This window comes from Bos javanicus, chromosome 3, assembly GCF_032452875.1.
Source record: "Bos javanicus breed banteng chromosome 3, ARS-OSU_banteng_1.0, whole genome shotgun sequence".
Classification (NCBI taxonomy): domain Eukaryota; kingdom Metazoa; phylum Chordata; class Mammalia; order Artiodactyla; family Bovidae; genus Bos; species Bos javanicus.
Window position 1 is genome coordinate 93737061 of NC_083870.1, and position 13953 is coordinate 93751013.

General features: G+C 41.2%; 1 protein-coding gene across 1 annotated transcript in view; it reads right to left on the minus strand.

The window, feature by feature from the left end:
* Positions 1-13953, minus strand: part of ZYG11A (zyg-11 family member A, cell cycle regulator) — a 64712-nt gene that overhangs the window by 35694 nt on the left and 15065 nt on the right. Inside the window, exon 2 of the mRNA XM_061411951.1 lies at positions 11952-12117. Within this exon, the coding sequence (XP_061267935.1) occupies positions 11952-12117 (166 nt within the window). The remainder of the gene's footprint in view (positions 1-11951; positions 12118-13953) is intronic.

Here is a 13953-nt window from a genome sequence, read left to right on the forward strand (position 1 = left end):
CCATAGTAACCTTGTTTACTTGGGCGTCCCTGGTAGCTCAGATGGTAAAGAATTCGCCTGCAATGCAGGAGACCCCTGTTTGATTCCTGGGTCGCAAAGATCTTCTGGAGAAGGGATAGGCTACCCACTCCAGTACTCGGGGGCTTCCCTGATGGCTCATATGGTAAAGAATCTGCCTGCAATGTGGGAGACCTGGGTTCAATCCCTAGGTTGGGAAGATCCCCTGGAGAAGGAAATAGCTACCCACTCCAGGACTCTGGCCTAGAGAATTCCATGGACAGAGGAGCCTGGCAGGCTACAGTCCACTGGGTCACAAAAGAGTCGGACACAGCTGAATGACTTTTACTTCACTTCACTTCAACTTTGTTCATAGAAAAAAAAAAAAAAGACAAAATAAAAGAGGTAGGTAAGTATAGGGCCTATAATATGCAAATAGCACTAATGATTACTTTTAACCAAACTAGTGGATGGCCTTTGGTAAGTCACTTCTCTCTCTATGCCTCATCTGTAAAATGAATGGGTTGTATTAGATTTCATTTAGAAACAACTTATTAATATTAAGCATCTTCTATATATGAGATTCCATATTAAGTAATAGGCATACAAGGTAATAAGACACCTGTGACCACAAAGAATTCAGTCTAGGAAGCATGTCAGGCAAATAAGTGACTATAATAATATATTATATTCAGTGGTGATTTGTACCAGATATTGAACACAGATGAGGTTAATATCAGGGCAGGTTTTAAGGCTGAATATCGGTTTCCCAATGGGAAGGTGAAGGGTGGGAGAACACAACAAAGACACAGAGGCACAGAACGTCAGCTTATTCAGAACGACCCTATTTGATCAGTGCTACTGGACCACAGTGTACAAGGGGAGGCCTGGCGGAAACGACAGCAGTGAGGAAGGCAAAAGGCAGATGGGGCCTGTAAACAAAGCTAGGAAACTCATGTACCCTGTAAACAAAAATGAAAAACTCAAACTTTTTAAGCAAAAAATGAATGGTTATAATATATTTTTACAAAGACCAATTATGTGTGATGACACAAAAGAATTAAGACGTTGTTTGATGGGAGTGGGATGGGGCAAGAGATTATTAATGATTTTAATGATGAGAGATGAAAGTTTAAACTGACAGAACACAGCAGTTGAATGCATTAAGGGAAAGAACAGAGGGAAAAGGTATATAAGCTGATTCACAAGTCCCCAGTCTGAGTTGGGCTATGCTACTAACCTAGGAAAAAGGAAATCTCAATACTCAAGGCTTTCAGAAAGAACTTACTACATTTATTCAAGGGCTTCCCATGCACCTCAGTTGCTAACGAATCTGCCTGCAATGGTGGAGAAACTGGGTCAGGAATATCCCCTGGAGAAGGAAATGGCAACCCACTCCAGTGTTCTTGCCTGGAGAATCCCAGGGACGGGGCAGCCTGGTGGGCTGCCGTCTCTGGGGTCACACAGAGTCGGACACAACTGAAGCACCTTAGCAGCAGCAGAAGAACACAGATACAAAAGAATATAAAACAAGCAAAATACTATTAACAACGCAGTAAAGGTTCTAAAGGAAACAAACAAGACTATAACACAGGGGTGGGGAAAAATGAGAAGGAAGACAAGAATCTTCTGTCTTTCAGTGAAGTATTAGGAGGTGACATTTAAGCTGAGACAAAAAGGATGTGAAAGGCAAAGGTAGCTGTCATTCCAGATAGAGGGACAGGCTAAAGCCCTGAGAAGAGACAGTTTGGCTATTCCTGTGAAATGAGAGAAAACCAGTGCAGCTGAAGCACAAATAGAGAAGGGGATACCATAATCTGACAGGTTATAGACAGAGGCAAGAGTCAGTTAGACCTTGTAGGCCAGGGTAAATAACTGGCATTTTATCCTAAGTACAAGAGAAGACTTTAAAGAGTGGCAAAAGTGCAGACAGATCTGATTAAGATATAGAGGACTACTCTCGGCTATGTGGCAGAGCTTGGCAATGTACAAAATTAAAGGTAAGGAAACCACCTGGGAGACCAGGGGAGAAGAAAGAGAAAGGTGTCATTGACAGGAGCTAGGAGGAGAAGGTGGCTCAGATGGTAAAGAATCTGCCTGCAATGCAGGAGGCCTGGGTTTGATCCCTAGGTTGGGAAGATCCCCTGGAGAAGAGAATGCATACCCACTCTGATACTCTTGCTTGGAGAATTCCCCAGACAGAGGAGCCTGGCAGCTAATGCTTCACCCATGGTCATTTGCAGTCCATGGGGTTGCAAAGAGTCAGAAACTAACATCTGACCTGACTTGAGGAGAAAAACATTTGAGATATGTACTTTGAAGGCAGAAAACGTGTCAAAAGAACAAAGGAGGGGGGCGGAGGAGGGGGATGAAAAGTGACTCCTAAGTCACTGAACAGGTAGACAGATGGCCAAACCATCTTGAGATGGGAGGAAATGGCAGTGTAGTAGATGCTGTGATGTGACACCAGATCACATTTAAAAATAAATGACTGGGACTTCCAGCAGTTAAGAACCTACCTTTGAATGCAGGGGACGCAGTTTTGATCCCTGGTCGGTGAACTAAGATGCCAATGTCGAGAGGCAACTAAGACCACAAACTCCAACTACGCACCCCAATTAGAGAGCCTGCATGCCACAACTACAGAGCCCTTGCACTCTGGAGTCCACACATCACCACTAGAGAGAAGCCTGCGGGCCATATTGAAGAGCTAAGACCCAGTGCAGCCATTAATAAATAAATAAATGGTTTAAAAAAAGAAAGAAAGAAAGGACTTACTACTTGAGCTGCTGGAAATGCCACCGACAGCCCTCATCTGTGTAGACTGCATTAGCTGAAAAGAGTTGCTTCACCCATGGTCATACCACTTTTCCATGGAAATCCACATCCAAAGACTGTGTTGGGAAGTATAAAGATCCAGCCCTCACACCCTAACAAAACACAGATCTGAGTAGTTATTCTTCAGGACTTTCCAGAAAATCAGCCAAGGTCTTCTCAGAATAGAGAATGGTGTTTAAAACATGGAAATGTAAGAGGAAAAGGAACAAGGACCAACTACCAAAAAGCATCTACACTCTAGATAGCTTTTGCACTGTCCTTCAAGGGAAGCCAGATGAGCAGAAACATAAGCAGCAGATACTGAAGTAGAAGAAAACCAAAAGAGGAGGATGATTCAGCAGCCTAGCTAAGAGTTCCAAGATACCTGCCTATCTTGTATGTGGCTCTGGAGCTTCGAATAAAGACCTGCACTGAAAACTCTGGGAAATTAAAGTAGAAGTGGTAGCTAAACCAAAGAAGATTATCCAGGGAGTATACAAAGTGAGAAAATATACAAAGCTTCCCAAGATGGCAACTTGACGAACATAAAACAACACATATATAAAGAAACGGAAGCATACAAAAGAAAGTGTGGAACAGGAATGAAGGATAAGAAACAAAAAAACAAAGTTACTCCAAACCAGCAAGGCTGAGAGTAATAAACACCAAGTCAAACATACAAAAACCCCTGCTGATTTAATAAATCTAGGTAAGTAACTATCATCTATGGTCACCAAAAGTGAAAACCAACCAGACAATCAGACTTTATTAACACCTTTAAGAAGTACAATGCAGAAGGAAATGGCAACCCACTCCAGTATTCTCGCCTGGAGAACTGCCATGGACAGAAGAGCCTCGCAGGCTCCAGCCCATGGGGTTTCTGAAGAGTCAGACACAACTGAAGCAACTGAGGACAAGAAGTACAAACATCACTACCAAACATCAAACTGCAATTTGATCAAGCCTCTACATCTAATTTTCAATGTATAGGAATTAACAAGAATCAGAGAAACATGTCAAATCATAGCATAAACAATGGTAAAGTCCAGATTGCAGGATACTGTACAAAACAAATGACCAGTTTCTTTAAAGAAAGAAAATAACTGGAAGTCCCAAAATACATGAAGATGAACATACTTCTAAACAACAGATGAATCAAGGGGAAAAAATTAAGAGAAACTACAAAATATTTTGAACTAAATGAAAATAAGAACATAACTTACCCAAATCTATGGGATGCAGCTAAGACAGTGCTAGGTGGGAAAGTTATAGCTGTGAATGCATACATTAGTAAAAAAAGATCTAAAATCAATAACCTAAGTTCCCACCTTAGGAAACTAGAAAAAGAAGAACAAATTAAATCACAAGTAAGCAGAAGAAAAGAAGTAAGAACTACAGCAGAGGGCATAACATCAGCAGCATGGCAGAGTGAAACACTACTGTGGGCTCTCCCCTCTAATCTATTAGGTTGGTGCAAAAGTAATTGAGGTTTTGCATTATTGAACTTTGCCATTGGATATTGGGATACATTCTTAAATAAATGTGGTTCCATCATTTTAATGTGCATTTCTCACTTTATGTTTTTTGCTAATGACTTGTTACATGCTGTTTCAATTCAATTCAGTTCAGTTCAGTCGCTCGGTCATGTCTGACTTTGCAACCCCATGGACTGAAGCATGCCAGGCCTCCCTGTCCATCACCAGCTCCTGGAGTTTACTCAAACTCATGTCCACTGAGTCAGTGATGCCATCCAACCATCTCATCCTCTGTCATCCCCTTCTCCTCCTGCCCTCAATCTTTCCCAGCGTTAGAGTCTTTTCCAATGAATCAGCTCTTCACATCAGGTGGCCAAAGTACTGGAGTTTCAGCTTTAGCATCACTCCTTCCAAAGAAATCCCAGGGCTGATCTCCTTCAGAATGGACTGGTTGAATCTCCCTGCAGTCCAAGGGACTCTCAAGAGTCTTCTCCAACACCACAGTTTAAAAGCATCGATTCTTCAGCCCTCATCTTTCTTTATAATCCAACTCTCATATCCATATATGACTACTGGAAAAACCATAGCCTTGACTAGATGGACCTTTTTGGCAAAGTAATGTCTCTGCTTTTGAATATGCTATCTAGTTTAGTCATAACTTTTCTTCCAAGGAGCAAGTGTTTTTTAATTTCATGGCTGCAGTCACCTTCTGTAGTGATTTTGGAGCCCAAGAAAATAAAGTCTGTCACTGTTCCCACTGTTTCCCCATCTATTTGCCATGAAGTGATGAGACCAGATGCCATGATCTTTATTTTCTGAATGTCGAGCTTTAAGCCAACTTTTTCACTCTCATCTTTCACTTTCATCAAGAGACTTTAGTTCTTTGCTTTCTGCCATAAGGGTGATATCATATTTGAGGTTACTGATATTTCTCCCAGCAAACTTGATTCCAGCTTGTGCTTCACCCAGCATTTCTCAGCCTGTTTATTGTTATTTATTTTAGACTACAGAAATGATGTTAGACAAAAAGCAAATTGAGCAATTTTCTTATTCAAGTTCAAAATGGATTGTAAAGCAGTGGAGAAGAACTCAGGCAACATCAACAACGCATGTGGCCCAGGAACTGATAACGAACATACAATGCAGTGATGGTTCAAGAAGTTTTAAAAGCAGACAAGTTGAGCAGTTTTAAAAGCAGACTCGAAGATGAGGAGTGTAGTAGCTGGCCATTGGAAGTTGACAATGACCGACTGAGAGCAAAGAGCGAAGCTGATCCTCTTAAAACTACGTGAGATGTGGCTGAAGAACCCAGCATTGACCATTCTGCAGTCATTTGGCATTTGAGGCAAACTGGAAAGGTGAAAAAGTTCAGTAATTGGGTGCCTCATGAGGTGACCGAAAATCAAAAAAAATCATTGTTTTGAAGTGTTGTTTTCTCTTATTCTAGCCAACAACAACGAACCATTTCTCCGACTATAATGCCAAACCCCACGTCATACAACCAATGTTTCAAAAGTTGAACAAACTGGGCTAAAAGTTTTGCCTCATCCACCATATTCACCTGACTTCCCACTAACCGACTGCCACTTCTTCAAGCATCTCGACAACTTTCTGCAGGGAAAATGCTTCCACAACCAACAGAGGCAGAAAATGCCTTCCAAGAGTTCACTGAATCCCAAAATACAGATTTTTATTCTACAGGAATAAAAAAACTTACTTCTCATTGGAAAAACGTTGATTGCAATGCTTCCTTTTTTGATTAATAAAGATGTGTTTGAGCCTGAAGGAGCGGCGGTGAGGAGATACCCCTGGTTCAAGGTAAGGAACAGCGGCTGCACTTTGCTGGATCAGCCGTGAAGAGATACCCCACGTCCAAGGTAACAGAAACCAAAGTAAGATGGTAGGTGTTGCAAGAGGGCATCAGAGGGCAGACATACTGAAACCATACTCACAAAAAACTAGTCAATCTAATCACACTAGGACCACAGCCTTGTCTAACTCAATGAAACTAAGCCATGCCCGTGGGGCCACCCAAGACAGGTGGGTTATGGTGGAGAGGTCTGACAGAATGTGGTCCACTGGAGAAGGGAATGGCAAACTACTTCAGTATTCTTGCCTTGAGAACCCCATGAACAGTATGAAAAGGCAAAATGATAGGATACTGAAACAGGAACTCCCCAGCTCAGTAACTGCCCAATATGCTACTGGAGATCAGTGGAGAAATAACTCCAGAAAGAATGAAGGGATGGAGCCAGGCAAAAACAATACCCAGTTGTGGATGCGACTGATGATAGAAGAAAGGTCCAATGCTGTAAAGAGGAATATTGCATAAGAACCTGGAATGTCAGGTCCATGAATCAAGGCAAATTGGAAGTGGTCAAAAAAGAGATGGCAAGAGTGAAAGTCAACATTCTAGGAATCAGTGAACTAAAATGGACTGGAATGGGTGAATTTAACTCAGATGACCATTATATCTACTACTGCGGGCAGGAATCCCTCAGAAGAAATGGAGTAGCCATCATGGTCAGAAGAGTCCGAAATGCAGCAGTTGGATGCAATCTCAAAAACGAGAGAATGATTTCTGTTCGTTTCCAAGGCAAAGCATTCAATATCACAGTAATCTAAGTCTATGCCCCAATCAGTAACACTAAAGAAGCTGAAGTTGAACGGTTCTACGAAGACCTACAAGACCTTTTAGAACTAACACCCAAAAAAGATGTCCTTTTCATTATAGGGGACTGGAATGCAAAAGGAGGAGGTCAAGAAACACCTGGAGTAACAGGCAAATTTGGCCTTGGAATACAGAATGAAGCAGGGCAAGACTAATAGAGTTTTGCCAAGAAAATGCACTGGTCATAGCAAACACCCTCTTCCAACAACACAAGAGAAGACTCTACACATGGACATCACCAGATGGTCAACACTGAAATCAGATTGATTATATTCTTTGTAGCCAAAGATGGAGAAGCTCTACACAGTCAACAAAAACAAGACCAGGAGCTGACTGTGGCTCAGATCATGAACTCCTTATTACCAAATTCAGACTGAAATTGAAGAAAGTAGGGAAAACCACTAGACCATTCAGGTATGACCTAAATCAAATCCCTTATGATTATACAGTGGAAGTGAGAAACAGATTTAAGGGACTAGATCTGATAGACAGAGTGCCTGATGAACTATGGACGGAGGTTCGTGACATTGTACAGGAGACAGGGATCAAGACCATCCCCATGGACAAGAAATGCAAAAAAGCAAAATGGCTGTCTGGGGAGGCCTTACAAATAGCTGTGAAAAGAAGGGAAGCAAAAAGCAAAGGAGAAAAGGAAAGATATAAGCATCTGAATGCAGAGTTCCAAAGAATAGCAAGAAGAGATAAGAAAGCCTTCCTCAGTGATCAATGCAAAGAAACAGAGGAAAACAATAGAATGGGAAACACTAGAGATCTCTTCAAGAAACTTAGAGATACCAAAGGAACATTTCATGCAAAGATGGGCTCGATAAAGGACAGAAATGGTATGGACCTAACAGAAGCAGAAGATATTAAGAAGAGGTGGCAAGAATACACAGAAGAACTGTACAAAAAAGATCTTCATGACCCAGATAATCACGATGGTGTGATCACTGACCTAGAGCCAGACATCCTGGAATGTGAAGTCAAGTGGGCCTTAGAAAGCATCACTATGAACAAAGCTAGTGGAGGTGATAGAATTCCAGTTGAGCTATTTCAAATCCTGAAAGACAATGCTGTGAAAGTGCTGCACTCAATATGCCAGCACATTTGGAAAACTCAGCAGTGGCCACAGGACTGGAAAAGGACAGTTTTCATTCCAATCCCAAAGAAAGGCAATGCCAAAGAATGCTCAAACTACCGCACAATTGCACTCATCTTACACGCTAGTAAAGTAATGCTTAAAATTCTCCCAAGCCAGGCTTCAGCAATACATGAACTGTGAACTTCCAGATGTTCAAGCTGGTTTTAGAAAAGTCAGAGGAACCAGCGATCAAATTGCCAACATCCTCTGGATCATGGAAAAAGCAAGACAGTTCCAGAAAAACATCTATTTCTGCTTTATTGACTATGCCAAAGCCTTTGACTGTGTGAATCACATAAACTGTTGAAAATTCTGAAAGAGATGGGAATACCAGACCACCTGACCTGCCTCTTGAGAAATCTGTATGCAGGTCAGGAAGCAACAGTTAGAACTGGACATGGAACAACAGACTGGTTCCAAATAGGAAAAGGAGTACGTCAAGGCTGTATATTGTCACCCTGCTTATTCAACTTATATGCAGAGTACATCATGAGAAACGCTGGGCTGGAAGAAGCACAAGCTGGAATCAAGTCTGCCGGGAGAAATATCAATAACCTCAGATATGCAGATGACACCACCCTTATGGCAGAAAGTGAAGAGGAACTAAAAAGCCTCTTGAGGAAGGTGAAGGAGGAGAGTGAAAAAGTTGGCCTAAAGCTCAACATTCAGAAAACAAAGATCATGGCATCTGGTCCCATCACTTCATGGGAAATAGATGGGGAAACAGTGGAAACAGTGTCAGACTTTATTTTTGGGGGCTCCAAAATCACTGCAGATGGTGACTGCAGCCATGAAATTAAAAGACGTTTACTCCTTGGAAGGAAAGTTATGACCAACCTAGATAGCATATTCAAAAGCAGAGACACTACTTTGCCAATAAAGGTCCGTCTAGTCAAGGCTATGGTTTTTCCAGTGGTCATGTACGGATGTGAAAGTTAGACTGTGAAGAAAGCTGAGCGCCAAAGAACTGATGCTTTTGAACTGTGGTGTTGGAGAAGACTCTTGAGAGTCTTGGACTGCAAAGAGATCCAACCAGTCCATTCTGAAGGAAATCAGCCCTGGGATTTCTTTGGAAGGAATGATGCTAAAGCTGAAACTCCAGTACTTTGGCCACCTCATGTGAAGAGTTGACTCATTGGAAAAGACTCTGATGCTGGGAGGGATTGGGGGCAGGAGGAGAAGGGGACGACAGAGGATGAGATGGCTGGACGGCATCACTGACTCGATAGACGCTGAGTCTGAGTGAACTCTGGAGTTGGTGATAACGGGGAGGCCTGGCGTGCTGCGATTCATGGGGTCACAAAGAGTCGGACATGACTGAGCGACTGAACTGAACTGAACTGATAATGATTTAAAATTAAAATTCACAGTCTGAAGAATTGCCATTACTTTTTCACCAACCTAAAACATCTACAATGCATACATAAACAACTCATATAACTTAATATCAAGAAAACAAACAATTCTATTTAGAAATGGAAAGAAGATCTAAACAGACATTTCTCCAAAGACACGCATATGCCCAATAGGCACATGAAAAGATTTATGTGTTACATCACTAATCACCAGGGAAGTCCAAATCAAAACCAGAATGAGGGATCACCTCACACCCGTCAGAACTGCTGTCATCAGACAGAACTCAAAGAACAAATGCTGGTGAGGAGGTGGAGAAAAGGAAACCCTCATATACTGTCGGTGGGAATGTAAAAACTGGTGCAGCTACTGTGGAAAACACTGTGGAGTTTTCTTAAAAAAACTCAACTATCATACGACCAGCAATTCCACTCCTGGGTATATAATCCATGAAAAAAACAAAACACTGATCTGAAAATATATATACATCCTAATGTTCACAGGAGCATTATTTACAACTGCCAAGAAATGGAAGCAACGTAAGGGTCCAGCAACAGATGAATGGATACCATCTATACAACAAATGTTAAAGGAGATTCTCTAGGCGGAAAACACAAGAGAAGAAAAAGACCTATAAAAACAATTTTTAAAACAGCAACAGGAACATACATACCAATAACAGATGAATAGATAAAGGAGGTATATGTGTATTTTTTATATTTATATTTTATATCGTGCTCAGTCACATCTCACTCTTTGTGACTCCATGAACTATAGCCTGCCAGGCTCCTCTTGTCTATGGAAGTTTTCAGCAAGAATACTGGAGTGGGTAGCCATTCCCTTCTCCAAGGGATCTTCCCAACCCAGGGATCAAACCCAGGTCTCCTGCATTGAAAGCAGATTCTTTACTGTCTGAGCCACCAGGGAAGCCAATTAGCTATTAGGGAAATGCACATAAAAATCAGAATAGATACCATTCACATCCACCAGAATGGCTATCATCAAAGTCATTAGATAACAAGTTTTGGTAAGAATGTGGAGAAATTGGAACTCTTCTGTTCCAACTGCTGGTGGGAACATAAAATGGTACAGCTACTTTGGGAAAGAATTTGAAGTTCTTCAAAAAGTTAAACACAAAGCTACCACTTAACCCAGCAATTCCACTCCTGGGTATAAACTCTAAGATATAAAAGCATATATCCACACACACAAATGTGTACACTAATGTTTATAGAAGCATTATTCATAATAGCCAAAATGTGTAATAAAAATAACACAGGGACTTCCCTGCAGTCTAGGAGTTAAGATTTTGCCTTCCGGTGCAGAGGGTGAGGGTTCAGTCCCTGGTCTGGGAGCTACAATCCCACACATTTTGTGGTCAAAAAAGCAAAACATAAAACAGAAGCAATATTGTAACAAATTCAATAAAGACTTAAAAATGGTCCACATTTAAAAAGAAATCTTAAAAACAACCTAATGTTCATCAACTGAGAAACGAATAAATGGTAGTATATGGATATAATGGAATATTACACAGCCATAAAAATTCAGTAGTAGTTGATATTACAAAACGGATGAACCTTGACAATATTATGCTAAATGAAAGAAGCAAGACACAATGCTGCTGCTGTTGCTAAGTCACGTCAGTCGTGTCCACCTCTGTGTGACCCCATAGACGGCAGCCCACCAGGCTCCCCCGTCCCTGGGATTCTCCAGGCAAGAACACTGGAGTGGGTTGCCATTTCCTTCTCCAATGCATGAAACTGAAAAGTGAAAGTGAAGTCGCTCAGTCGTGTCCGACTCTTAGCGACCCCATGGACTGCAGCCTTCCAGGCTCCTCCATCCATGGGATTTTCCAGGCAAGAGTACTGGAGTGGGGTACCATTGCCTTCTCCGAAGACACAATAGGTCACATATTAAGTGATTCCATTTACACTAAATGTTCAAAAAAGGCAAATCCATAGAGGTAGAAAGTAGATTGGTGACTGCTAAGAATTATAGGGGGATGAATAACATGTTTTTTGTTTTGTTTTGTTTTTGAGGTGATGAAAACTGCCTGGGATGATGGCTGCACATATCTGTGAATATGCTAAAAAAAATAACTCAACTATATACTTTAAATGGATGAATTATACACTATGTGAATTTTATCTCAATCATGTGTTACTCTCCAAAATTTTTCATTAAGAAAACACTAACATAACAAACAAAGCCCTCTGAAAGCCCTACTACAAAAAGAAGCAAAGGAAAAAATTTTTAAAGGTTCATATTCACAATCAAAAGAATGGGAGATGAGACTATAGCAATAGCAGGGCAAACCTAGAAGGAAGATAATTTTCATTAAAGGATCCCAGAAAGATTCTGAAAATCAACCTCCACACAAACTTCTACATTTCTTAGCAGGTAGTTGAGAGGAACAAAACAGAATTATATGCAAAAGTGCTTTTCAAATAGTAAAGTGCTATAAATGTACACAAAAAAGCAGTCTTATCGTTACCTTGCCGAGTCATCAACCAAACGAATCGGTCAGCTAATTCCTGAGGAAAACACCAATGCTCCGGAAGACAGAGTGTTCCATCAGATCTTTCAGAACACAATTTCTCCAGGTTAGCAATCAGGACGTTCAGGCATATGTTGACCAAAGAGTAGGGAGATGCATCCTCCTAGCAAACAAACCCCCAAACAAACAAACTTGTTACATCTACAAAAATTCAACATAAAAGTGGTCATGTTATACATGAGAATATCTTAAGATACATTCTTCTAACTGTAATGATTTATATGTAATGAAACCACCTTATTCCAATTATCAACCATGTGGAAGATTTTTACCTGTTGTAGCTTCTGTTGTATCTTTAAAAAAAATTAAGTTCTCTCAATCCTTCACTTATCTCCTGTTCTGTGCCAGCCCCTGAGAATACAGGGATGAGTAAGATACAGCTCTAATCCTTTTGGACCAAACAGTTAAGTAGAGAATACATCCAATAAATCTGACAATTTCAATACAACACAAGGAACTAAACAAGCAGAAATCACACAGTCATTTATTCAGCAAACATTTATTCAGTGATTACCACATGCCAGAGGATAAGAAGGTCTGCCCATTCCCACCCTCAAAAGTGTTCACACTATAAAAGACGGTTATAATCAGGAGGCTGTAGAAGAATACAAACTGAGAGATATAAGACATCTTCGCTAAGAGACTGACATTTGTTCATTCAACAAACATTTGAAAGGTATGGCATTCAGACATAGAGAGAGCGATAAGCCAGGGATTGCCATCTTTGTCAAATTTCCAACATGCAATACATTCAATGACCTCCACACCACTTTTTACTGAATAAATTCCCTCCATAGTCCAAAGTATAGATTCAGATCAGATCAGATCAGATCAGATCAGTCGCTCAGTCGTGTCCGACTCTTTGCGACCCCATGAATCGCAGCACGCCACCTTCATAAATATCCTCAACTCCCTGTTTTCTCTCCTCCATCATGCTCTTCAGATATTCTCCTGGAAGAACTTCGCTATTCACCTTTCTTTATGGCAACACCCAGCAGCTAATCATCTATGAAGAGGGGAAGATTCACACAACATATTATGTCATGGAAAATTCATGAACATTAACTTCAAATGAGCCCTAATAGCTGGAAATCATTCAAAGTCTCCTTAGACAGGGCACTCTCCCACTATCAAGCAATAATTATTTCATGCCTTCTACTTGTTCCTCAAACCCATTTCACACTGGTATCAGAATCTGATCCACTTCAGTGAAAAAAATGAAGCCACCTCCCCATCAAATTTAGCTCAAAACTGCAAGCATCTTTTCCTTGGTCTCCTCTTCTATGGAAAACACGTACATCCTTGCAAAGACCAACACTTCCACATGTGCTGGCTGGATTTCATCCTTCCTGTCTTGGCTCCTCCTGTTGTTTCTTCATTTATTTACATCTTCAAACTATCCTTCTCAAATGGATCATTCTTCTTTTTCCCAGCTGTGCCCTGCAGGAAAGCACAGAGTGCTAACCAACAGACCACCAGGGAATTCCCATAAAATAGATCATTCTTACACAGTTTACTGGAGAAGGTGATGGCACCGCACTCCAGTACTCTTGCCTGGAGAATCCCATGGATGGAGGAGCCTGGTGGGCTGCAGTCCATGGGGTCGCTAAGGGTCGGACACGACTGAGCGACTTCACTTTCACTTTTCACTTTCACGCATTGCAGAAGGAAATGGCAACCCACTCCAGTGTTCTTGCCTGGAGAATCCCAGGGGCGGTGGAGCATGGTGGGCTGCCGTCTATGGGGTCGCACAGAGTCGGACACGACTGAAGCGACTTAGCAGCAGCAACAGCATGCAGTTTATGCTCCATTATTTGCTTTAAAAACAAAAACCTTCTGTTGACTCCCACATTCTCTTCAGTTACTCTTCTTCACAACCAAATTTCTCCAGTAAGTTTACTCTGACTTACTCTGAATACTGTACTATTTTCTTATTCAT